Source organism: Capricornis sumatraensis, chromosome 17 (assembly GCF_032405125.1).
Source record: "Capricornis sumatraensis isolate serow.1 chromosome 17, serow.2, whole genome shotgun sequence".
Taxonomy (NCBI): Eukaryota; Metazoa; Chordata; class Mammalia; order Artiodactyla; family Bovidae; genus Capricornis; species Capricornis sumatraensis.
The window spans coordinates 79,342,048-79,368,173 of NC_091085.1; the positions used below are offsets into that span (position 1 = coordinate 79,342,048).

The following is a 26,126-nucleotide window of genomic DNA, read 5'->3' on the forward strand; positions in this document are numbered from 1 at the left end:
AACAGCGCTCACCAGTATCTAACCACAGAGCTCTCCAAGGATGCGGGTGCCCCTCAGGGCTGCAAGGAGCTGCGTCCTCTGGGGGTGGGGGCCGGTCTCACGTGAAGCCCCCCAACCCCCTCGGGCCATCCTTCTGGCGCCCCATGCGGTGCTGGCGTGTCAACTGCACTCGCGTCCCTGCCTCACCCCACTGGCCGAAGCTTGCCGTCCCCTGGCCCCGTGCTGGACCTGGAGGCCAGACCCTCTGGCAGGGCCCTGCCCTCGCAGCGTGCATCCTACCACCTGGGTGCACACGTGGGCTCCAGATGCTGAAGGCCCGGCGGCTCCCCTGGAGCGCAGCCACCGCGGGCCCACCCTCTCGGACCCGCCGGGTAAAGCGCAGTGCAGAGCAGAGGGCCTGGGCCCCTCGGGGAGGCCTCCAAGGCCACAGCCAAAGCGGGGACTCCTCCCTGGCCAGGCGCCGGGGGCTCCTTCACGAAAGAGCCAGTGGAACCAAGGGCCTGCGGCCTGGGCTCTGCCGGGGCCTCCACAGCCCCCACCTCAGCGCCAGGGCCTCCTTCTTCCCAGCCCGCAGCCCAGCGAGGAGGGCCAGAAGCTGCCCCGGGTCCCCATCCGCCCGGCTCAGCCGCCGTGCCCCATGCCTGGTGGCCACCTCAGCCTCACTCCTGGGCTGAGCCCTCCTCCTGGGACCCTGCTGCAGGCCTGGCCCCCTCCCCACACCCCCACTGGCATCCTCTCGCTGGGGCATGCTCTCAGCCCCGGCTGTCTGCGGGGGGGGGGGGGGGGGCGGGTTGGAGCCTGGGGCCGCGCCCCCTGCCGTGCTGTGTGGCTGGCCACCTGCCGGGGGATGGCCCTGGCTCTGACGCCCCAGGGAAGCAGGGGTCGCCTGGGAGAGCTCATACCTCAAAGCTGCAGGCCTGCAAACAAGTTTATTGTCAGGCGCGCGGGGTGGCCTCTCGCCTGGATGTCAGGCACCCCGTGTCCAGCCTGGTTACACCGTAAACATCAGCCACCAGGGCCCACGTGCGCTGCGTCACGGGGAATGGGTCCTCGGCAGGAGGGGGCCTGAGTGACCCGGGGGGCCCAGGACCCACGCCTCTGTCCGCACCCACTCCGTGCTGAGTCACGTGGGCGGGTACAGCGACCAGACGCTGATGCGCTGGTCCCCGGAGCCTGCGGCCAGCAGGCCCGTGGTGTCGAAGGCCACGCAGTGGACGGTGGCACTGTGGAAGGCCAGCACGGCCAGCGGCCTCATTGTCCGCCACTGGAACACGCGGACACGGTGGTCCCAGCCTGCAGTGGCCAGGATCTTGCTGTCTGGCCGGATCTTGAGGTCGGCGATGCCGGGGTTGGTGAGCTCGTGGGTCCCACGCACCTGTGATCAGAGAGGCAGAGAGACGCCAGGCGGCTCCTTAGGTAGGTTCCTGACGCGCCCCTAGGACGCCCCCCCCCTCCCCGTCCACGGTGACCCGCAGCCCTGTGTGCCCCACGCCCTCTGCCCCTCTTGCCCAGGAACTGGGGCTCAGGGGTCAGTGCCCCAGCGCCAGAGCAGCCACGCCTCTGCTCCAAGCGCAAGGCCCTGCGGAGCAGGCAGAGCGCACAGAGCAGGCCTGCGCCCCAACTCACAGGCAAGGACCCGCCCCTGCCTCTCCCGGGAGCTCTAGCCCTGGGGTCCGAGCCGTGGATTCACTGGAACCCACGTGGCCTGCTTTGGGGGGCTGTTGACAGTGGGGACCGAGAGGGGGTCCCTGCGGGGCAGGGTGCGTCCAGGCCAACGTCACTGCCTGGGAGGGACCCGGGGCGAAGGGGGGACCTTCCTCCTCCTCCTGGAAGCTGGGAATGCCCGGGCTGGAAGAGATGGGCTATCCTTCCTGCCGGCACCAGGGATGGTCAAGGGGGCAGGGCCCTGTCCTTGGATGTGTGGGCAGTGTCTCCCGCCCACCGGCCTGTGCATCCTGCTGCCAGCTTCGGCAAGGCGCCCCCAGCAGGGTCGGGGAGTAGGTGGGTGGGCTGCGGCCAGCAGCAGGGCGAGGGAACGCTTGGCCGACCAGCCCGGGCATGGTGGGAGAGCCGCCTGGGTGGCGTAAATCAGGCTCTTCAAGGCTGTGGACCTGCCCGAGGAAGGAGGCAGGGCGGTCTGCATACCACCTGTCTGAGGGCGGCCGCGGCCCAGAGCCCGCCTGAGGGGCAGAGCTGGGACTCCCAGGCGGGTGGGCACCCAGTGTCCTGGTGAGGGTGACCCAGGGCCCAGGCACCATGAGCCTCACTGAGCCCACCCGGACCAGGACCCTGGGGAAGGACCCGGCCAACAGGGCTCGCTCGGCGCGTGACCTCAGGTGCCAGGAATGCGCTTGGGCCCATCTGGTTCCCATTACCTTGCTCCGCTCTGCGCGGAGCCCCAGCTGCGTCCGCAGCATTGGCCCGCCCGCCTGCCCGCGGGGAGATTGATTTGGGCTTGTTAGAGCCGTGGCCAGGAGGCGAGGTGAGGCACATCTCTGTTCATGTGGCTCCAGGGCGACACCGAGGGCCTGAGACTCGCCCGTGGACACCAGCGTGCCCAGGCCCCCGGGGCCTCTGGGACCGGCAGCTCTGAAGACGCAGCAGCAAGTGGCCGGGCGGAGGTGCGCCCCGGGACAGTGCTGCTCGAGGCCCAGCAGCCCCCTGCTTCCCTCTCCTCGGGGGTCCCCGTTCGTGGGCGAGCGGCACCTCGGTTCTGCGCTGCACGTGCCGCACGCGCTCTAAGGCTTAAGTTTCTGTGTCTGTTCCCCCCACAACGCAGCACAGGTCAGGCCGACCTGGGCCAAGACAGCGTGAGGGGCGGGGCCTGGGGCCGCCGCAGTGGGTGGGGCCCTCCGGCGAGCTGCCTGGTCCCCAGACCTCGGCCACATGGGCTGAAGTCCAGGGGACACCCGGAGGGGAGCAGCACCCCACGGTGTTGGGGGGGCTGCCTCGGCCCCACCAGGCAGGAGCAGAGGCGGAGGGCACCCTCATATCCACCTGGCGGGCCCTCTGCCCTCGATGAGCGATGATCGCGGCTCGGCCCCCCCCACCTCGGGGGTGTCGGCTCCCGCCGCCCGTGGCCGGGACCCCAAGGCCTTGGTGACTGGAGAATCCGCACCCCACAGCAGAGTGCCTGTGGGGAGGCGGTCTGCCCCACCGCACGGGGCCGAGGGCTCGCTGGGACACAGGCCGGGCAGCCGCTGTGCTGGTCCGAGCGCGTGACAGAGGCAGGGCTGCAGGGGCAGGCTGGTGCGGGGGAGCTGGGGCGCCACCCTGTCCGTGGGGACACGGGGCCCGGCTCAGGCACCACCCGCGGCCACGGCCACTCGCTCTGCTTCCAGCGCAGGCCTCCCGAGGGGGCGCTTTTCCGGAAGCCGGTGCCCCTCCAGCCACTGGAGTCCAGCCTCGGCCTCCGCTCTTAACTGGGGCTCCACCCTGGCAGCTCTGTCCCGGGGGCGGCAACGCCTACAGGCAGGAGGCCTGTCCCCACCTCTGCCGGGCCCGCCTCCCCGAGCGCAGGGCCTGCTCTGGCCGTGGGGGTCTGGGCTCCTGGGCGAGGTCCCCCTGCGGAGGGTCTGAGACCCCCTCCTCTGTGGCCTCCAGTCTGCGAGGAAGCCCAGGACACACAGCCCAAGAGGGTGCAGCCAGTGTCCCACGCGGCTCCCCCGGGGCCCTGCGTCCCCACACCTGGGCCCTCAGAGCCGGCCGTGGCCAGGTCTCAGCCTCCTGAGGCTTCCTGGCTAACCGGGGCTCCCGCCCCCCCAGAAGCCAGCATGCACCAAGGCTCCCGACAGGGCTGGGCACTGGGCACCCAGACGTGCTCCCCGGGGCTGAGTGGCCGTGGAGGGCGGGCGAGGCTCCGGTCACTTTGCCCCGAGGCCCCCACCCCCCCGGGCAGCGTGCAGACGGCTACAGGCGCCTCACCAGGGGATTTCTCCACGTACAGTTAGGTTCTTTTTTTTTTTTTTTTTGATTAATCAGTTCCTTACTGACCAAATTCCTCTGAGTTTTCAAACTGGATTGCACAGCCCGGATCCCACATGCCTTTCCCCTAGATGGACGAGACGTGACCGCTGTCGGCCACAGCCCAAGAGAAACCCAAGCCCTGTGCGCGGCTCAGGAGCGCGGCCCCTCGCCCGCCGCCTGCCCGCGCCGGCCCCGATGATTAATTAGCTGGGGGCCTGCACCAAGTCCTTTTCATGCCTAAATATTGTTTCAGCCCATCAGACCGCCGGCGCAGAGCAGGATGGATGAACCCACGGCCTGGCCCGCTGACCTGCAGCGCCTGCTGCCCCTCCAGGCTCCAGACGGCCAGCGCCTTCTCCGCGGAGCCCGACACGCCCCTGGCCCTCCGCGGGTCCAAGGCCAGGCCCATGACGGGCTCCGAGTGGCAGGCAGCGCGGCTGCACACCTTCCGCATGGAGACGTCCCACAGGGCCAGCGAGCCGTCCTCGTAACCGGCCAGGAGCAGCGGGCGGGGGCTGGACTCGGCCTGCGGGGACAGCGGGGCGTCAGCACCAGTGGAGAAAGGGCTGGGGACGGGCCGGCCGCCCCGCCGGACCCAGGCGCCCGACACGCAGTCTGGGCCAGTGCCGGGGGACGAGGGGCACACCAGCCTTCCGGCTCCTTCCCACCGCTGACATGCGCGCCCACCCCTGGGCGGGGCCGGCCACCTGTCTGGCAAGCTGGCCAAAGAAAATCGCGAGCTCCGTCTCCATGAAAAATGAACCTTCTGCAGTTTGTCAACGTCGCCGTGAGCCCCCCGCCTCCGACCGCCAGGCCCGCGGAGTCAGCGCCCCGCCCGCCGCATGATGGATGAGGGTGTGGGTCAGAGGCTGCACAGCGGCCCCGGGGGGTGGGGGTGGGGGTGTATGGACCCCAGGCCAGCCTGGCACCAACCGGGAGTGGATGCCCTGAGCCTGGTGGCTGCCCCGGGACCGCTGGCCGAGCTCCCGGGTCTCAGCGGTGACTGAGAATGCTCGCCCCTCAGCTGGGCCGCGGGACTTCCCTGACCAAGGGCTCAGCGGCTGCCCTGGGCCCTGGAAGGCCAGCGGGGGCCTTGCCCGGGGTTGCCGCAGCCCCGAGGAGGGAGGCTGGCGCAGGATGCAGCCTGGGCCGTGCCGGGGACGGCCCTCTCGCGGGCCCAGGATTACACCGCAGGCGAGATGAGGATGCCAGAGACCGAAGGGGGCGGGGAGCCCCGCACAGGCCCACCCGGGGTCTGGAGGGACGGAAGGCCCCGTGCACCTGGTTTTCCGATGCCCAAAGGAGCACCCAGAAGAGACAGGAGGAAAGTCTGAGGAAGCGGCCGTGAGGACGGCTGGGCCTGGGTCCGCCCCTCGGGGGCTCTGCCCTGGGACCCCGCCGCCCCCGCCCGCACGCTCCCCCTGCACTGGGGGCCGCCCCACGCCTGGGCTGGGGTGCCCGGCTGAGGGCTGCACGCTGCTGACCTGTCCAGGCCCCACGTGGTGGTGGGGGCACCAGTCAGAGCTCCCGGCCCAGGGCCCACCCCTCTGTGCTGAGGCCCCCAGGACCCCCGCCGCACACAGGGTCCCCGCCGCCTGAAGACCGCGCGGGCAGGCCCACCCCACTCACTCAGCATCCCCGCCAGCCCCTGGGTGTGCCGGCCACAGGGGCCCCAGCACCTCGGGGTTCCTGGGGAGCCTGCTGGCCAGACGGCGGGCGTTGGAGGGCCAGCTTCCAGGTCGGGTGTGCGTGAGCCCTGACCTCCCACGCGACCATCCTCCTCACAACACAGGCCGTCCGTTCTCAGGAGCTGGACAAGGCCTCTGACTGGCTGGTCAGGGGCCCCGCCACACTTGGATCCGTCAGCAGCAGGCAGTCCGAGGCCCAGGCCTGGAGATGCGTCCAGGGCCGACTGAGCCAGGGGCTCTGGGCTGGATCCGCACCAGCCAGCGCAGCTCGGCGGGTCCTGTCAGCCGTGTCGGTTACCTTGACGAGTTTGTACATCCTGTTTCTACACGTGGTTCTGATGGAATTCTTACATGATTAGGCAACGACGCTAACAGCGTCTCCAGGGAGAGTGAGCGGATGTGCTGCGTCCCCTCTGGGGCCTGTGAGCACCCCCGTCCCCCCGCCAGCCCGGCACCCACAGCCTCTCTGTCTAGGAGTCTCGGGGCCCACAGCTCCCCACGCCCTCCCGTCCCGCCCCGCCAGCCCGGCACCCACAGCCTCGCTGTCCAGGAGAATCTCGGGGCCCACAGCTCCCCAGGCCCCCCATCCCCCTCGCCAGCCCGGCACCCACAGCCTCGCTGTCCAGGAGTGTCAGGGCCCACAGCTCCCCACGCCCCCTGTCCCCCCCGCCAGCCCAGCACCCATAGCCTCGCTGTCCAGGAGAGTCTCGGGGCCCACAGCTCCCCACGCCCCCAAGGGCTGCTCTCAGTTCAGAAGCTGCGGGGGCAGCGAGTGTGAGGCAGGGCCAGGAGTGGGGCGCACAGGCCCGTTCACCCCGCGGGGCCGTGTCTTAACTGCAGGGCTGGACGGCTCCCCTGGTCCCAGCGGCCCCGGTAAGTGGCCCGCTCCCCGTGGCGTCTGCGACAGCAAAGACACCACCTGGACCCTGGAGTGCGTGCCCTGGGCCGTCCACTCGCTGCCACCAGAGCAGAGACGCCACGGTGACCGAGGCCGCCCCCACCCCCGCCGCAGCCTCGGAGATGCCTCCCGCCCGCGTGTGGTCAGCAAATCGGCTGAGTGAGGAGGACACGGCCGGTGGACAGCGCTGAGCCCCCCACGGGCTGGAGGGCTGAGCAGCTCGTCCAGCGATCGGAGGCCACGGGGCTTGCACAGTGGGCCAGCACCGCCCCCACTAGCCCACGCAGACCAGAGGGCAGCACGTGGCTCCCCGGGAGGTGGCCGCCGCCCCCCACCGCCCGCAGGGTCTGCAGGCGCCCTCACAGCAGGAGCTGGGCAGGCTGGGCATGGCAAGGCAGAGGAGGAGGGGGACCAGGAGCACCGTCCCCAACGGGCATGACTCACGCCCGGGGGCGTGGCTGGGGCGTGGCCGGGCACAGGGCCTTACCTGCCAGAGCTGCAGGCACATGGGCATGCCCAGCCTGGCCCCCGCCTCGGGCTTCAGGCAGCTCACCAACGTCTTGGACGGCAGCTCCAGAATTTGGACCTGACGGTAAGAAAACAGGCGGGTCTGGGCTGGAGCCAGGTCGAGGCTGGGCCGCACACACAGGAGGCCCAAGGCTCAGCTCAGCGCTGCGGGCCTGTCTGCGCCTCCGCACGACCCCCTGGATCCCAGGCCGCGCAGGACGCATGCGTCACTCCCTGGTGACCCGCGGGGCCCTCGAGGGCATTGTGCCTGGGGCCTCCCTCGTGTTGACCTCCCAGCTGGGCGGGCGGCTCGGCCCTACATGCTGACTCAGCGCCTGGCGCTCCTGCCCTCCTGGCGCCCCCGCCCGGCTGGGCCTCACATGAGGACGGCCTGGAGCCTCCGGGCTGTCCTGGGCCCAGTGCCCGCTGCTCCGCCCGCGTGTAGCCTGTGCTCAGAGTCGCCCAGGCCACAACAGACCCTCCTGGGTGCCCTGACTGGTGGCCACCCTGCGTGTGGCCCGCAGGGGTCTCCAGACGGCGAGGCCGTGGTGTGGACGGTCTGTGGCATCAAGAGGACGGACGCCTGCTGGGAACGCAGGACCCCCGGGAGGGACTCCGGTGAACCAGAGGCGCCGAGGTGCAGTGCCGGGGGGACGCTCTCACCGACGCCACACGGGAAGCCCCCCACGCTATCGTGCCTGCAGGGCTAGCTTCTGCCCCTCACACCTTGTTCTCACTGCTCCAAAGACGCGGAAAAGGACCTGAGCCGTGAGAGGGCCGCCCCGCCATGAGCTAGAAATACGAGACACCCCCACGGCTGCCACGAGGCTCAGGAGAGGCGCCAGCAGGACAAAGGACGCTGGGAGGACACAGAGGCCCAGGGTGTGGCCCAAAAGTGACTGGGCAGACCAGGAGGACGCGGAGGCCTCTCGGGAGAGGTCCCCCAGGCCTCAGGCGTCCAGGCTCACCCCAGCCAAGGGCAGGGCCCGGGGGCCTAGCGCCTGCATTTCAGGGGGACTGGCTGGGGCGGGGACGGTGCTGGTGTGAGGGCACTTGGCTGCGGTCCCTGTGGTCAGAGGTTAGGGGGGCCTCCTACACACCGCTGCTCCTGCCTGGCGTCCGAGGGCACTTTCTGCTTCCAGAAGGATGTCTGGTTTAGGCAAGTGTGGCCACCCAGACGGCCGGGCAGGCGGGGCAGGATCACGTCCTGGTCACATAGGACGCCCCCGGGCCTGCGGCCTGAGTCCAGGCGGGAACACACGGAACGGCCCGCTCCCAGGAGGCACCCAGCTCCGGGCCCAGACCCCGCCGCCTGCTCGGGAAGGGCAGGCACGGAGGCGGCTCAGCACTGTCTCACTGCTGCCGCGGGAGACCATGGAGCCCTCTCTCTTTACATTAATAAAACTTGTAACAGGTTTTTGGCAAATTGGCAACAAAAGCACATGTAGCTCCTAATTGGAGATTTAAGCGCCTCAGCGAACAGACAGACGCCTGTTCCTGCCTCCTTATTTATGAGCTGGGTCTGCTCTGAGATTCACGGCTCCTCTTGGGCGCTGGCCAAACTTCCTGCATGCAGGGCTCAAGTGCCCGCCCAGCCCTGCCTGCCAATTGACCCTCAGGGAGCAGGGACAAGGTGGGGGACGGAGGGGGTGCCACCCCCAGGCCCAGTTGACCAGTCCCCCACGGGCCCTGCCCCCGAGGCCCCGCCCCCAGGCCTCGCTGACCCAGCTCTGCTCAGCCTGCGCCCCCCGACAGTGACCCTGGGGCCCTGCTCTCTGACGTCCCCTCTGTCCTGCGGTCGCCACCCTGGTGTGTGTCCCCCAGCAGCATCCCAGCCCTGCCCAAGGCCTCACGTCGGCGCCCAGTTCTGACTCTGAAAGGCCGCCTCGCCTGCTGGCCCGGCTCTGAGGCCCACCTGGACCGCACGGGGCCTGCCTGCTCCTGACGCCCTGAGGGCCTCCCGAAGACCCCAGCCTACCTGGGCCCCCTGCCCGAGCCCACCACCAGGGCCACCCAGGCGACCAGGCCACAGCTGCTCGGAGACCCCAGAGCCGCCTGGGGCTCACTCACCTCGTCACTGCCCCTCCCGGGCACGGCCAGCATCCAGCGCTGCGGGCCCTCGGCCAGGACAGAGGCCCTGCAGAAGCCCACACTCTCCAGGCGCATGGCGTCCACCATGGCGCTCCTGCCTTCGGCCAGGTCCCACACGCACAGCTGCAGGTCGCGGCCCTGGCTGCCGGAAAAGGAGGCGGCGGGCTGTGACCCTCCTGGTGGAGGCCACGGGGCGGCAGGGGACCCCTCCCGGGGAGGGCCCCGGCTCCTGCGCTGACAAGGGCCACACTCACACCTGCGGCCCCGACATGCCGGCTTGGGGTCCACAGCAGATGGGGGGCAGACACCGAGGACCCCGTGCACCGCCTGGCATTGACGCCCAGAAAGGCTGGGCCCTCAGACAGCTCAAGCCTGTGTCCCTGCAGCGGCCCCTCGCTGGCCCTCGGGTCTCCCGTCCGAGGAACCCAGGAGGGGGACTGTGCACACGCCCCTGGGGGACGAGGCATGGATGCGGAGGGGCTCCTCCCGAAGGCCTGCCTCAGCAGTCCGACCTGAGGACCCCGGGGGTCCAGAGCAGAAGGAAGGGCCCGCCCACGGGCACAGGTGCAGGCTTGGGTGTGCAGGCCGGGCCGGGGGGTCTGCAGGGCCTGGTGAGGCCGGCCCGGGCCCCAGCTTTGTCCTCCAGCCCGACATGAAAGGGCACCTTCCCTTCAAGGGCCATGTAGGAGGCTGGACTTGCAAACACAGCTGGGCCCCGGCCGCCACTGCAGCAGCGCACACCTGGCCCCTCAAGCACCTCTGTGCTCTGTGTCCTGCCCAGCGGGGCACCGCGGCCAGCTGTCACGCATGCACGCCAGCACCCCCACGACTGCCCCGCATGCATCCGCAGGCTGGCTCTCCAAGGGGCCCACCTCCCGTGGGGGCTCCCCCAGGACAGCCCAGGGTGCTTGGGGGAGCAGGGGGCCCGGAAAGGCCTACACCTCCACTCAACACCTGGGAGGAAGGCTGGGGTGGCTCAGCTGGGCCCTCGGACGCGGCCCCTACTCCAACCATCATGGAGAGAGCGAGGCCCACGTGCAAGGGGTGAGTGCGCAGCTCGGGGGGCGGGTCGAGGTCTTGCGGGGACTGAAGGAGCACACGGCAGGGCGCGGCCCCCAGACTCAGCCTCAGCTGCCCCAGGGCTCGCGCGAGGCTTGTGTCCAGCACAAAAGTGCTTTGAAGGCCCCTGGGGCCTAGAGGCCTTGTTTTCTGGGGACCAGCCTCCATGGTGCTCCAGTGCCCAGGCTTCAAGTCCAGAGCCCCAGAGCTGCCCTGTCTGGGAGTTCCGGGGCAGAGAGTGCCCGGAAAATCCCTCTGACATCTCAGCTATCTGGGGGTGAGACCCCTGGACATGGGCAGAGAGCCCCCAGACAGCAGGCACTCTGGCAGCGGGGTCCCCACCCTGCCTGCACCATGCCTGTCTCCAGGGGAAGGCGGAGGCCCCCAGCGTGCCCTGCACCCCCCAGCGCCCTCTGGCCGCCTCTTGGCCGACCGCCTAGCTGGGGCTTGTCCCATCACCTCCGCAGGCCCCTGCCCTGCCGCCAGCCCCCAGCCCCTCCTGGGACACACAGGCCAGGCCCACTGTGGCCTCCCCGCCCCAGGTCAGCACCAACACGGCCCACCTGAGGAGCTGGGGCCCCCGGGGCAGCGTGTGCAGCCAGGTCACACACTGGCCCCCGTGGCCGTCCAGGGCGGCGAGCGGCCTCCGTGTCTCCAGGTTCCAGATGTGCACCAGCCCACGCAGCGACCTGTTCAGACAGCGTGGTCAGGGCCGGGGCGCGGTCAGGGCCGGCCTTGGGGCGGGGGCGGCTGCGGTCAGGCTCAGAGCCAGGGTGGGCTGCAGCCAGACCTGGGGGGGTCGGGGGCTGAAGCCAGGCTGCAGTCAGGCCTGGGGGGCAGTCTGGAGTCAAGTCGGGGGGCGCCCGCAGTCAGGCCCGGGGGTTGGGGGATGCCTGCAGTCAGGCCCGGGGGTTGGGGGGCGCCTGCGGTCAGGCCTGGGGGTTGGGGGGTGGGCTGGATTCACGCCTGGGTGTGGGGTGGTGGCCAGGGGGCACCACTTGGCCGGTGAGCAGGCGCTCCAGCCAACAACTCGCAGGGGACGGCTGGCCACACGCGCCCAGGAGACACGACCCACTTCCAGGCAGGGCGGTGGCCTGGGGCAGCTCTCCGCTGGGGAGCGGGTGCTGGGAGAGATGCCCTACGTGCTTGCGGGGCGGCCGAGGGGGCGGCAGCCTGGGCCCTTCCCACACCTCCTCCTGGCCACCCGGGCGGGGCACTCACCCCGAGAGGAGCAGCGGGCGTCCCTGGGCTCCACTGCAGAAGTGCAGCGCGTGCACGGCCGAGCCGGCACCACGCAGAATAAACTGCGGGTCAGGCGCGGGGGCCGCCATGCGCTTGCCTGTGGAAGGAGGGGGGCCTACATGACCGCGGGCTCCTTGGGATGGCTCCCGGCTGACAGGCCCCCTTGCCTGGAGCCCCCACCCTGCCCTCCATGTCCCCCAGGGGGCCCCTCGTGCCCAGCCCTCCCCGCGCAGTCAGAGGCATGCGGGCCTGGTCCTCATGGGGCTGAGGGCTCGGCCCCCCACCCCCCGCCCCAGCAACGAGCCAGCCAACGGCCTTGTCCAGCCTGGACCCTGCACGCCGCCACCTAGGGGCGGAGCAGCGGCTCCCACGGTGTGCGGGCAAGACGTGGGCCTGGTATCCTGCCACCGCCCAGGGGGGCTGCTCTTACAGAGCACGTGTGTCGTGAGCAAGGCCTGTGGGCCCCCCAGAGGAGGGGCTGCCGGGGCCCCACTGAGCCCCTCTGACCACCCTGCCTCAGTCCTGCTGGAGGCCAAGCCACGCCCTCCTGTCTGCCTGCAGGTCCTGAGCCAGGTTGAGGGCACGGCAGGGAGCAGAGCCCGGTGCGGCCGAGGGGCCGTCCTGCTGGGCCCCGGGACAGTCCCCCCGAGTCTGCACACAGCCGTCAGTGGCATGGGGCAGGGCCGAGGGCGCCCACAATGCAGGCCCCAGGCACATGCAGCGCTGCAGGGGCCCAGCCCGCGCTCGCCATCGCCCGCGGCCTGACGGGAGTTTCCAGAACCTGCACGGGGCTCCAGCGGGTGAATCAGGCCCCCCGCCAACCGCTTCCCGACGGAAGGACGCGGGGAACAAACCCGTCACGTTGTTGTTGGACGCTCAGGCCAAGACAAAGCCTCAGCAATTAAGGGCTCCATCGTCTCAGGCGATTAAAGTAAACGCTTTATTCGAAAACTAATTAATTCTAGCTACATATTTTTCCCATGACAATACTCGTGATGACTTGATTTATGACGCCTAATTATTCTTTATTAATCTAATTGAGAATAATCACATCACCCCATCTCCTGGCAGGGGGCCGCCCTGAGCGGTGAGCACACAGCCGCCCGGCGGCCTCGCCCCTGGCCTGTCACTCTCCCCTTCGGCGAGCAGAGGAGTCCGACAGCTAATCCACAGAGCATAGGCCTGGGTCTGCGAGACACATTCCTTCAAAAATTAACAAGGGAGAATCTGACGGCTCTTCCAGCACTGTGACACTCGGCCCCGGAGGCCCCCAGGTGAGGCAGCTGCGGGGGTGACGCTGTGCAGGGGTCCTGGCCTTCTGCGGGGCCCCCACTCCCACCCCCGTGTGGGCACAGCATGGGGCAGGAGGGGCAGGAGCCTGCGGCGGACCCCAGCCTGGTGTCCCGGCCCACGGACAGGGCCCAGGGCGCTTGGGGGCAGGCCATCTCACAGGAGCGGCCGCCGCGCAGGTGGGGCCGTCAGGCTGAGCCGGAGCCGGAGCTGCGCCCACAGCTGCCTGACGTTGCCCGGCAGCTCCCAGCCGCCTCGGGCCCAAACCGCAGCCTGAGAGTCATTCCCGAGAACCCCCGACACCAGGCCTCGGCGGTTCACTCGAAGTGCCCGGGGCAGGCCCCCGTCAACAGGGGCCCTGCAGGGGCCACAGGTGTGGAGGGACCGAGCAGAGGGCAGGGTTGGGGCAGACAACGCTGCGCAGCTCTGAGGCCCGAGACGGCCTGAGCTACACGGAGCGTGGCCCGCTCAGATCTGGAGAGACCCGGGTGGGGAGAGGCTGCTGGGGGCAGGGGGTGAGCTGGGGCTGCAGCAGAGACGCTTCGTCATGGGGGACACGCAAGGACAGGCTTCCCATCCACCACCTCCCGGGGGCGGCAGGAGGAGCCCGTCCACCCAGGCCTGTAGGAACCTCCCGACGCACCCACAGGGGCCCAGAGAGGGCATTCAGCTCAGACTCAGGACAGAGGTCAAGGTCAAGGGAAATGGCAGGGCAGCTCTTCTGAATTCAGAGAGTAAAGAGCACACTGACCACATGTGGGCCTCAATGAGGTCCTGGTTTACATCGAGAGTCCAAGATAAAAAAGGATAAGACAGACTCAAACATTCAAAGGAAACTTCAGCACAGTAGCAGCAAAGAAAACCAGCAGTGAGAACTCAACAGGCTCCATGGACACAAACAGCAACCCATCAGAGGAAGTTCCATTACAGCCCCAACTAAGAAGATAAAAGACTCAACCACGAATCGTTAACCTGTCGCACATCAAAAGAGCTGAAAACCTAAAGCATCTTTAAAACACGTGGAAGTCTTCAACACGAAGGGAGAGCTGAATGCCAGACAGAAAACTGGGTAAAAGACAGGAGCGGGCAACGCGCACGCCGAGACAGGTGAGCAGAGTCGCTCCCGCCCGGGACCGATGCTGCCCCAGCGGCACTGCTTCTGGCCCGGATGGAGCGGGCTCGATGCTGCCTCTCGCCTCTCTCTCCGGCCGACTGCAAAGAAAACCTCCAGGCCAAACAGAAATAGCGATCACCTGAAGCTCCGAGAAGGGAAGGGCGGCAGGCAGACTTTGGAGGCAGGCAGGCACTTGGAGAGCTGAGCTGAGTGGGCACAAGCTTCCCGCTTCTGTGTCTGCGTCCTGGGGCACTGCCTTCAGGCTGGGTCGGGCTGCAGGGCTGTGAGGCAGGGGTGGCTAAGACTTGGAGAGGAACTAAGTTCAGTGCAGGGAAAGGTCTGAATCCCGGACTGAGCTAAAAGCGTACCACGCGGCACAGAGGGAGCGTCACACAGCCACCAGGACCCAGGGTTCTGGAGTCTGGGTCTGAGTCCCCGATGGAGTCTGGGATGGCGTCTGCTTCTCCCCTCTCTCGGCCCTGCCCCAGGCACGGCCCCGGACAGGGAGCTGCGCGGGAGAAGTGGCTCTGAGGGTTGCCCCAACTTTGTGGCCAGAGGGACTGCACAGAAAGCGCCCTGCCAGACCCTGTGTGTGAGACAGACGGCAGAGAGCAGAGGGCTACAGACAGACAGGCGGTCATGGAATGAACCCCGGAAAGCCCGCGCTCACCTCTGAGCTGTGCGGGGTGGGACGGACCCACAGCAGCGCCAGCGTCAACACCTGAGCTGGACCTCTGAACGCTGCCCAGGGCTCAGGCTGACCCCAGAGTGGATGGTGCACAGCCCAAAGCAGAGCACTGGAAGCTTTGGAGACGGACACATGAGCGGAAAGCTGCGGTCCGCGCAGGGGGCGAGGCTGTTTGACGGGGTGATGGCCTGTAGACATGACACTCAACGTTCTCCAGGGGGCCCAACATAACAGTCCGTCCAGGATATGTCCAGGGTACGACACAAAGTTATTCCACACACAGAACCAGGAAATGAGATCAATTCTCGCAGAAAACGACAATTTACAGATGCCAACCTTGACGGTTCTGAAGCCGGGAACATCAGATAAGGGTTTTAAGTGGCTTTTATGATTGTACTCCGTGGGCAAAGGTAAACACTTGAAATGAACGAAGGGAAGTTCCCAGCAGACAGGTTCCTGGGGCTTCCCTGGCAGTCCCATGGCTGAGACATCACAGTCCCAGTGCAGGGGCCCAGGTTTGATCCCTGGTCAGGGAACTAGGTCACAAAGGCTGCAGCTAAGAGCTGGTGCGGGCAACTAGTAAATTCAGATAAATCTGTGCGTGTGTGAACCTAAAAAAAGAATCTATGAAGTGGCCAATCAGGACATGAGAACAGCCTCACTGGCCCTGTGCTTCAGGGGAATCTAGGGACAGACGCAGCCATGTGCCCTGCAGGCTCACGGGAGCGGCCAGTGCTAAAGACAGGCCACGCTGCCGGCCGCTGGGACGCGCGTGAACTCTCCTAGGAGCACACTGGTCCAGTCACTTCACAACACAGTCTGGCTGTGTCTCTAGAAAAAGGCCCCCCACCGGGGACGGTCCTCACACCCACGGAGGCCGAACACACAGTGATGGCCCCTATGCCCCAACAAAGCAGGGCTGACCAGGCTCCCCACAGGTCAGCCTCCAGCTCGCGGAAAAGCGGCCGGTGGAGGAGAGGGGACACTGCGACACTGTTGAGCCGGAACTGTAGGAAGGGCAAGACACCCAGCGGCCACAGCAAGCAGCTGAGGGCACCTGGGGAGGGCTGGTGCGGCGAGCGGGAGGCTGTGTGAGGCCGGGGGTCGGGAGGAGGCCCTGGGCGCTCCCCCGGGACGACGTGCGCGTGTCTCCGGGGCCTGCGTCGCAGGGGCGGCGAGGCTCACACAGGTGCTGGAACTTACCCAGTTTCCTCCTTCAAGTGTGCGCTTCACTGCATGCCAGTGTCATTTAAAACCACTGAGCAGCACCGAAGCCAACGATGTGGGCAGACACTTCGCCTGCAAGATGCGCAGATGGGGACACGCAGCTCAGCGCCCTTAGCCGTGGGGAAATGCAACCAAAAGCACCGTGGCTCAGGGGAGGCCGGCAGAGCCGCTGCAAGGGTGGAGCCGCACACAGGCCCACAGCCAGCTGGGAGGTCCTGGGCCGGAGCAGCAGAGGCGCGTCACCAGCGCTGCGACCGCAGGACGTCGGCTCTGCAGAAACGAAACTGTGCCTGAGCGGTCGGCTCTGCTCGCAGCATCTCTCAAATGCAAGCTGACCAAATAGCCACCCACCCCGAGCAATAGTGCGGGAACCCAAGACTGAGCGCAACGCTGTCGACGCATCCACGGGGAACGGGAGCAAGGACCAGCCTACACTCTGCACAGCCCGGTGCATTGCGCATGCTGGAAACCGCGGGTGCCAGGGCTCGGGGGTCAGGATCGGGGGTGCGCGGAGGGGAGGGGCCTCTGAGGGGCTTTCTGCCTGCGTGTTGGAACTCCCCGTAAGCATGTGTCATAAGGATCAGCCTGAGGCCACGGTGATGGAAAAACAGCTGAAGATATGGGCCAGCGGGCAGAGACCCGCGAGGAGGCGGGCCAAACCCCACCCCAGAGGCTGCCTTCGTCTGGGGAGACGGGGCCCGTGTGGACAGACGTTCCCTGGGTACGTGCGATGGCCATTTATGTGGGAGGTCCTGCTCCCTGAAACCCAAACCCCAGGCCTGTCCTGAGGAACACAGGTGGCAAGTCCCAGCTGAGGGCACCTGCTCAGAACTGTCTCGGGTGCCACAGCCCACAGGAGCCCCCACGGACGCAACGACTGGAATAAGCCCAGGACTCGGGGGCCACAGTGCGTGAGATCGCTCATCCTGCACGGGACGGCCGCGCCAACCGGCGGTGAGCAGCCTCCTGCCATCCCCGAGGAGGCCGATCTCCCAACAACGTGGCTCGGGGAGTATTTGGGGACTGCTTCTCAGGTGACTTACCACCAAGATATTTTGAAAGCCCAGCTTCCTACCTACGTTTTCTGGTTTTAGATCCAATTTCTCACTCCAGTTACGGTGACTTTAAACAGACTCACTGCCAGTTTTTAAGTGCTTTTCCTGTTTGAAGTGATTTCCCACCCTATTTTTGCCCTAATAGACTTAGACCCTAAAATGGACTGGGATGGGTGAACTTAACTCAGGTGACCATTATAACTCCTGCGGGCAGGAATCCCGCAGAAGAAATGGACTAGTCATCACAGTCAACAAAACAGTCCGAAACACAGTACCTGGATGCAATCTCAAAAACGAAAGAATGATCTCTGTTCGTTTCCAAGGCAAACCATTCAGTATCACAGTAATGCAAGTCTATGCCCCAGCCAGTAACGCTGAAGAAGCTGAACTTGAACAGTTCTATGAAGATCTACAAAACCTTCTAGAACAAACACCCCAAAAAGACATCCTTTTCATTCTAGGGGACTGGAATGCAAAAGTTGGAAGTCAAGAAACACCTGGAGTAACAGGCAAACTTGGCCTTGGAATACAGAATGAAGCAGGGCAAACGCCAACAGTTTTGCCAAGAGAACGCCCTGGTCACAGCAAACACCCTCTTCCAACAACACAAGAGAAGACTCTACACATGGACATCACCGGATGGTCAACACTGAAATCAGACTGATTATATGCTTTGCAGCCAAAGATGGAGAAGCTCTACACAGTCAACAAAAACAAGACCGGGAGCTGACTGTGGCTCAGATCATGAACTCCTTATTGCCAAATTCAGACTTAAACTGAAGAATGTGAGGAAAACCACTAGACCATTCAGTATGACCTAAATCAGATCCTTTATTATAGGGATTATACAGTGGAAGTGAGAAATAGATTTAAGGGCCTAGATCTGATAGATAGAGTGCCTGATGAACTATGGAATAAGGTTCGTGACATTGTACAGGAGACAGGGGTCAAGACCCATCCCCATGGAAAAGAAATGCGAAAAAGCAAAATGGCTGTCTGGGGAGGCCTTACAAATAGCTGTGAAAAGTAGAGAAGTGAAAAGCAAAGGAGAAAAGGAAAGATATAAGCATCCGAATGCAGAGTTCCAAAGAATAGCAAGAAGAGATAAGAAAGCCTTCTTCAGCGATCAATGCAAAGAAAAAGAGGAAAACAACAGAATGGGAAAGACTAGAGATCTCTTCAAGAAAATTAGAGACACCAAGGGAACATTTCATGCAAAGATGGGCTCGATAAAGGACAGAAATGGTCTGGACCTAACAGAAGCAGAAGATATTAAGAAGAGGTGGCAAGAATACACAGAACTGTACAAAAAAGATCTTCACGACCCAGATAATCACGATGGTGTGATCACTCACCTAGAGTCAGACATCCTGGAATGTGAAGTCAAGGGGGCCTTAGAAAGCATCACTATGAGCAAAGCTAGTGGGGGTGATAGAATTCCAGTTGAGCTATTTCAAATCCTGGAAGATGATGCTGTGAAAGTGCTGCACTCAATATGCCAGCAAATTTGGAAAACTCAGCAGAGCCACAGGACTGGAAAAGGTCAGTTTTCATTCCAATCCCAAAGAAAGGCAATGCCAAAGAATGCTCAAACTACCACACAATTGCACTCATCACACATGCTAGTAATGCTCAAAATTCTCCAAGCCAGGCTTCAGCAGTACATGAACCATGAACTTCCATATGTTCAAGCTGGATTTAGAAAAGGCAGAGGAACCAGAGATCAAATTGCCAAAATCTGCTGGATCATGGAAAAAGCCAGGAAGTTCCAGAAAAGCATCTATTTCTGTTTATTGACTATGCCAAAGCCTTTGACTGTGTTGATCACAAGAAACTGTGGAAAATTCGGAAAGAGATGGGAATACCAGACCACCTGACCTGCCTCTTGAGAAATCTGTATGCAGGTCAGGAAGCAACAGTTAGAACTGGACATGGAACAACAGACTGGTTCCAAATAGGAAAAGGAGTGCGTCAAGGCTGTATATTGTCACCCTGCTTATTTAACTTCTATGCAGAGTACATCATGAGAAACGCTGGACTGGAAGAAACACAAGCTGGAATCAAGATTGCCGGGAGAAATATCAATAACCTCAGATATGCAGATGACACCACCCTTATGGCAGAAAGTGAAGAACTAAAGAGTCTCTTGATGAAAGTGAAAGTCGAGAGTGAAAAAGTTAGCTTAAAGCTCAACATTTAGAAAAGATCATGGGATCTGGGCCCATCACTTCATGGCAAATAGATGGGGAAACAGTGGAAACAGTGGCTAACTTTATTTTTTGGGGCTCCAAAATCACTGCAGATGGTGACTGCAGCCATGAAATGCATATTAAAAAGCAGAGACATTAGTTTGCCAACAAAGGTCAATCTCATCAAGGCTATGGTTTCTCCAGTGGGTCATGTATGGATGTGAGGGTTGGACCATAAAGAAAGCTGAGCGCCAAAGAATTGATGCGTTTGAACTGTGGTTTTGGAGAAGACTCGTGAGAGTCCTTTGGACTGCAAGGAGATCCAACCAGTCCATCCTGAAGGAGATCAGTCCTGGGTGTTCATCGGAAGGACTGATACTGAAGCTGAAACTCCAGTACTTTGGCCACCTCATGCCAAGAGCTGACTCGGAAAAGACCCTGATGCTGGGAGGGACTGGGGGCAGGAGGAGAAGGGGATGACAGAGAAGAGAGATGAGACGGCTGGATGGCATCACCGACTCAATGCACATGGGTTTGGGTGGACTCTGGGAGTTGGTGATGGGCAGGGAGACGTGGCGTCCATGGTGTCGCAAAGAGTCGGACACAACTGAGCGACTGAACTGAACTGAGACTTAAATCCATCAGTAGCTGCCCCACAGAAGGTAGTCTACACTCAGCTAACCAGCTGCCTGGGAACCTTTGTCAGCACGCTCGCGGCTCCTCCCGAACAGAGGGGAGTCGGGAAGCAACAGGCCTCCCTCGTGGGACATGGCCCTGCCGGCGGGCATGCCCCGAGGCATTCCCTGTGGTCCTGCAGGTGGGCATGCCCTGAGGTATGCCCTGTGGTCCTACAGGCGGGGGGAACCGAGACCCGTCCCTCTGGACCTTGCGGGCCGCACCTGTACAGGCCGCCACCCTCACTGTCCCGATCAGCCTGGACCACGGCAAGGCCTGAGCCCAGGACTGGCTCCCGGAAGCCGTGTCACACCCGTCCTGGCTGGACAGGGGGTCTGCCCACCACCCCCGGCTCGGAGCTGCGGGGAGGTCTGCGGGAGCCCGCAACACGCCACGGCGCTCCTGTTGCTGAGGCCCATGCGTCAGCGTCCTGTCCACGGCGCTGGCTCACTGGTCGGGGCGGCCCCGCCCCGAGCAGCCAGGGAGGCCGGGCCTGCCAACGACGCTGCGGGGAAGCCTTGGTCCAGGGTCCAGGGCAGAGCCCGGCCGGGTCCCTGCAGCTCGCTCCCTGGGCCCAGGACACGCGCCAGCCTCCCTGCCCACCCGGGAGGTCCTTGGATGCCCGTCGTGCTCGTGGAGCCCCGGCCCGGGCCGGTGCAACGGCGGGTCTGCCCGGGACCCCAACTGCACAAAGGAGCGTCTCTGGGATGGGCGGCTGGCTGTGGAGTCAAAGGCTCACGTCACAGCCCTCCCCGCCGGGCCCCTGCCCCTTTGAAGCCTCGGTGAGTGATTGAAGCGTCTCCTTTCGGAGGGCAGATAGCGCCGCGAAACCCGACTCTAAGCTCCGGGATAAAGGTAGTTTGTTTCCTCTCAGCCAGTCTGTCAACACCTCCTCAGTAATTAGCCCTAATTATTACCGAGGGCCGGCCCCCATTTGCTTATTAAATCAGAAATAGTATCGTGGCCGGCCGTCTGTCAGCGCCTGCCGGGCGACCTTGGATTCACTGGAGCCTCTGTCAGTATCCGTGGCTTCAAAGACACAGGCCTGGGAGGGGCTCAGGCAGGCAGCTCAGGGCCACAAGGGGGTGGGGGCCAGGCCAGTGCCCCAGGCGGCTTCAGGGACCGGGGGGCAGGAACTAGGCACCCAGGGGCCCCAACCTGCACCCCGTCCCCGACCCACCACCCCTGCCTCCCAGCCTGGCGTGGCTGTGTGTGGGGAGGGTGGTCAGGAGTACCCTGACGGCCCAGCGGCCCGCCGCAGCACGGCCCACTCCCCGCGTGCCTCCATGGAGCGGTCCTACCCACACGAGCCGCAAGGGCCGACTGGCAGCGTGGGCGTGCAGCCGCCCATCGGATCCCTTGGGACGGTGGGATGGTCCAGGAGGAAATGCCAGGGTGAGGGGCCACTGCCCAAGGAGTCAGACACGGCAGGAAGGCAGGCCACGCGGGTGTGCTCGGCTGGCTGCCGGCACGCTTAAGGGCAGGGTGGGACCCCAGCTAGCCATGGGCCGCCAGCCTGTGTGTCCCCGGTGCGGGCGTGGAAAAGCCCCCTGTTGCCCAGGACGTGGGCCCATTCCCGGGCACAGGCCTCTGGGCCCCACTCCCACCAGGAGGTCCGCCCCCCATGGCACAGCGGCCCAGGGCTGACCACGCTGCATCATGACACTCTGCAGGGCCTGGGATGCGGCCGACACCCATGGGCTGGCACCAGGAAGCTCCAGGGAACTTGGAAGGGCCCACATCTGTGGGGGTAAAGGGCGTGCCCACTCGGGGCCCCTTGGTGGCCCGAGCAGGCTGCTCCTGCATGGGCAGGTGTTGGGGTGCAGGCTCAGCCCTGCTGCTGGCCGTGCCAGCGCTGCTCAGACGCGCAGGGGGACAGGGAGGGGCAGGCCCGTGACGCGGAGACCGGACCAGAAGGGCGGGAAGGGGCTGGCAAGGGTGCCTTGCAGGTCAGGCGACCCGAGTCACGTGAAGGAAGGGCATTCAAACTAGGGTACAGGGAGACGTCCTGACACCGCCATCGGGGGCTGAGCAGGCGGCGCACGGGACGATGCCGGAGGCACACTCACACCGGCACCTCGAGGTGGCCGAGACGCGAGACCACGCAATCCACGTCGGGTGTCGACAGGCCAGTCGCGCCACCAAGCCCACGCCCATCGGAAAGGCCAGGTCAGCGGCCTGCTGCCCTCCCAACCCACAGCAGGCCAGGCTACGGCTGACCGGGCTGGACAGAGGAGAGCCGGGGGTCGCAGTGTGACCAGGCGGGGCGGAACATCCAGCCTCCTCCGTCCAATCAGAGACGAGACGACACTCACTCCCTGCCTGCGTGCTTGCTCTGCTCTATCAGCCTCCTCCTGCCAGGCTTCCCAGGGGCTCGGTGGCTAGGAATCCGCCGCAGTGCAGGGGACGTGGGTCCAACCCCCGTGTCAGGAAGGTCCCCTGGAGCAGGAAACGATGGAAGTGGCCACCCACTCCAGTACTGCTGCCTGGGAAATACCACGGACAGAGGAGCCTGGGGGGGCACAGTCCAGGGCGTCACAAGAGTCAGACACGACTGAGGGACCGAACAGCAGGCTCCCCTGCCTGCAGACTCGAAGCTGTTCTGCTCATGAGCTGTCTGTGCCGTGAGCTAACACACGTGCAGCCGGAGGCTTTTCCAGCACGGTAGAGGGCGAGATGATGCCCGTCCATTTTACTTAAAACGTTTAACCAGCGGGTTATTCGTGTTTCCTAGAATGCCTTATCAGCTGCACTTAGGTTTCGACCGATCCTTCCTCCGTCTTCTTCAGAACTCTAAGACCCACAGGGCCCTGAAGCGCTGGCCCAGCCGCCCACAGGAGCCGGCCCTCCAACCGTCTGTGCTGACCCGCCCGAGGTGCCTCAGCGCGCGTTACCAGGACCCCCACCCTGGCCCCGAGCAGAGCGGGCCTTGGTCACTGCGGCTGGCCGCGAGCCTCACAACCAGTCTGCAGCTCACTCCTGCCCTCGCCGCCGGCCTGGAAGCCGGTCCTCGGGGCCACACTGCTCCCCTGCGCCCCCTGCTCCAACCCCAACTCCTTCAGCCGGACCTCGCACGCTCCGCGGCCCAAGCAGGAGCCTCCCCTGTGACGCCAGTGACAAGACTCACGATCGGCCAGGGATCCCGCGCCCGCTTAACAGCCCCGCCCGCGTGCCGGGGACACCAGGCCGACTGCTGGAGGCCCCGCCACGGGGCTCGCTGTCTGCCGGGGATGCGGCCGTCACAGCATGGGCGTGCGGGCTGAGGGAGAGGCGCAGTGGGCGGGACAGCCGGGGAGGGCAGTGGGACCCAGAGGAGACCAGACCTGGCAAGGGTCCACCTGGCAGGCGGGCAGCTGTGAACCCCAGGGGCACCCGTCTCCACCAAGGCCCTCCCGCTTCTCCCCAGGACTGAGAACAGCCACTTCCTCCAGGCGGCCTTCCTAACTTCCTGCCCCGAGGACTGACTGGCGCGTGGGGGCAAAGCCTGGGGCAGCGGTGAGAGCAGACGCCACACAGGAGCCAAAAGGGCTGCGCGCAGGCCCGGGCACCCCAGCACTGAAGGGGTGGGGACCAGGCCGCCTGAACGGCGACAGGGATGACCCAGGGACCTCGGTCCACCCACTGGCAGCGCCCCCCGCCAGGTCCGGGGGCTCGGAGGACGAGGGGGACAGGGCAGGGACCACCACGCCACTGCAGCTCCCCCTGGGGTGGGCGCAGGGCTCACGGGGAGCTGTCTGCGCCCAGACAACCCAAACACACGCACCTTCTGCCCAGCAGTGGGCCCAGCACTCAGGCGCCACCTGGAACCACACCAGGCGTCCAGCAGGGCCACCTCACTGTGATGGGGGCACGTAGACCGCTTCACTGGGGGCACCGCCACACCTGCACGGCCTGTGCTCAGATGGGGGCCGCAGATGGGGGTGGAGACAGAATGGGGGCTCTCCTGGGGTCTTGGTGGTGTTCACCGCCCCCCAGGGGGAACCTAATGGTGACTCCTGGACATCCTGGGTGAGAGGGACCTGGTCTCTGGGCAGGGGCTTGGCTGATCCTGTACATGCAGGTGAAGCTTTGGGGGTGCCTGCCCTGGCTGGGGCGGCTGGCCCCACAGGACCAGGACTGTGTGCAGAGCTGGACAAGGCAAGAGGCCCCATGGGCCTGGGCTGCCCTCCGTGGCCAGCAGCTGCTCAGAGCGAGTGTTTCCGGACATGGAGTTGAACTAGAAACAGCAGAGGCCCAGAGCAGCAGGGCCAGGCCTGGGCACAGCGCCCGTGTTGCAAGCCGGGCCTCTGAGAACCTAAGTGAGCACTCTCACCACGGGCAGCTGTGGGGCCACCAGTGGCCAGCTCGAGGCTGGAGACAGGGCCCAGAGCACTGCAGTGCAGCACTCGGCAGGGCCGTCTGGGGCTTGAAGAGCCTCCTCAAGATCCTGGGGTTAAAGCCCACGGTTGTCCCCTCCCCATCGAGGCCGGGGCTGCCCACGCCCAGGCTCGGTCCGCCAGGCGCCTGAGGCTGTCCCGGCGGTGCTCTAAGCGGGAGGTCGGGTAACTGTCCAGCTGCGCCAGGAATCGGCCCAGCAGCCAAGGCACGCCATCGCAGGTGCCCGGGGCCGAGCCGAGCACGCAGGGGGGCCCTCTCTGCGACAGCACCGCGCGCCGAGCTCGTCTGCTCCACAGTCGTGTACACACACGGGGTCCCCACATTGGACCGCTCGATCCAGGGATCCGCTGGGGGGGCGTCCACGACCCCGGGAGAGGCTCCGTACATCTGCTGCCAGGCGTGTGCGTGGCACAGCTGGCCGCCACCCGGACAGCACAGCGAGGGCCCTGCCACCGGCGACGAGGCCCGCTGGGAGCGGACGGGAGCTGCCGCACCAACCAGAGAGGACGCGAGGAGAGGGGCCCAGAGGACAGGCAGAAGCAACAGACACAGGGGCAGAGGCGGCTGAAGAGGGCGCTCCAGCCAAGCGCTGAGCGGGCAGCTGACCGCAGCCGCCTCAGGAGAGCCCAGGAGCGCCAACGGGACCGAAAGCCGGAGGCCACCATCCGAGACAACCTGTCCAAAAACAAGGCAGGAGAGGTGGGAAGGAGGCCCCACCATCGCCACTGGGCGGCTGGCCCCGGGCCCCACTGGACCTCTCCGTGCAAGGGGCCTGGAGGCCCACCGGGGAGGCCAAGAAGGCAGGCAAACACCGCCTGGCCCCTTCAAGGACGGTGTGAAGCAGCCACGTCCACCCAGGAGAAGGAGGGCCCAAGTCAGGTCCCCCGGGCTTCCTCGGGCAGCCTGGTCGGCTGTCAGGGAACTTCAGGAGGAGGCTGACGACAGCATCGCCACGGGGGCCCTATGCTCGGCGAACACGGACCCCAAAGAGGCTGGTCCTCTCGCCGTGCCTGAGGCGCGGTGCTGAGTGAACTCACTCGTCTGTGGCCACATGCCAACCACTAAGTGAAGATGCAGCTGACCCTGGCCTGAGGCCACCCTGGCCTGCTCCAGCGCACAGCGCCCCCAGGCACCCACGACGCGCCACCCACCCCGCCCTGCACTGTCAGGCGCTCGGGGTCATGAGACCCCCAGAGCACGGCAGCTGTTACCCGTGTGCCCTCCAGCCCACCCCCGCCCCCGTCCAGACCCCTGTCCCTACTCGCAGACCAGCCACCCCCACCCCAAAGGCCTCCTCCCTGCATCCCCCGCCCTGTCAATAGCCCGCATCCAGCCCCTCCCGCCGACAGCTTTAATTCCGCCCGCTCTGATCACTCACTCCAAGGTCACCACGCAAAGGGCCACGTGCTTGAGCGGGCCAAAGACGCACAGAGCAGAGAAGGGGCGGTTCCCATCAGATGCACGGAGCCTGCCTGAGGGCTACCCCCTCCCCAGTCTCCTTGCAACAGGACGTCCACCGGTAGCCGGTAGTCGCCCACAAGGCTCCACACCCGCCCCCTCCACCCGCCGCCCGCAGACGCCGGCCTGCACTCACCTCCGGGGCGGCCCCCCGCGGGTCCACCTGTCCCCCGTCTGCCGGAGCTCCTCCAGGGGGCACGGCCTGTAGGTCCTTCCGCTCCGCACCCCAGGGTGGCCCCCGTACCTCCCTCCGCGCCCACTCCTCTGTGTGTGCGTGCTGGGGTGGGAGGTCCTCCACCCGAAAGCCCGCCCCATCCTGACACTAACAGTCTGGGGCGGCAGAGGCCGCAGGCGGCACGTGAACGCCGAGCACGGCCCTGGCCAGCAACGCAGGGTCCCACCGGCCGCTGACAACGCGCCGCCCACGGAGCACTGCGGCCGCGCCCCTGCCCGCTCCGCCCGCCCGCGCTGCCTGGGGGAGCCGGGCGCCCGGCCCGCCCGGCCCTCCGCCGGATCGCGCGCCGCCGCACCAGGCCCACCTACCTGCGGCTGCGCGGCGCCGCCCCCTCAAAGGCGCGCACGGAGCGGGCGGGACCGGCCGC

The 26,126-nt window shown here is 65.6% G+C and overlaps 1 protein-coding gene across 1 annotated transcript; it reads right to left on the reverse strand.

Moving 5' to 3' along the window:
• Positions 1-965: 965 nt before the first annotated feature.
• GNB1L (G protein subunit beta 1 like) lies at positions 966-26,110 on the reverse strand. Its single transcript, XM_068990169.1, has 7 exons — positions 26,068-26,110; positions 11,431-11,548; positions 10,773-10,898; positions 9,130-9,292; positions 7,040-7,138; positions 4,277-4,492; positions 966-1,375 (listed from the first exon to the last, which is right to left on the reverse strand). Exons 2-7 carry the CDS (start codon positions 11,538-11,540, stop codon positions 1,124-1,126), a joined length of 966 nt encoding a protein of 321 aa, XP_068846270.1. The 5' UTR covers positions 11,541-11,548; positions 26,068-26,110; the 3' UTR covers positions 966-1,123.
• Positions 26,111-26,126: the final 16 nt, after the last annotated feature.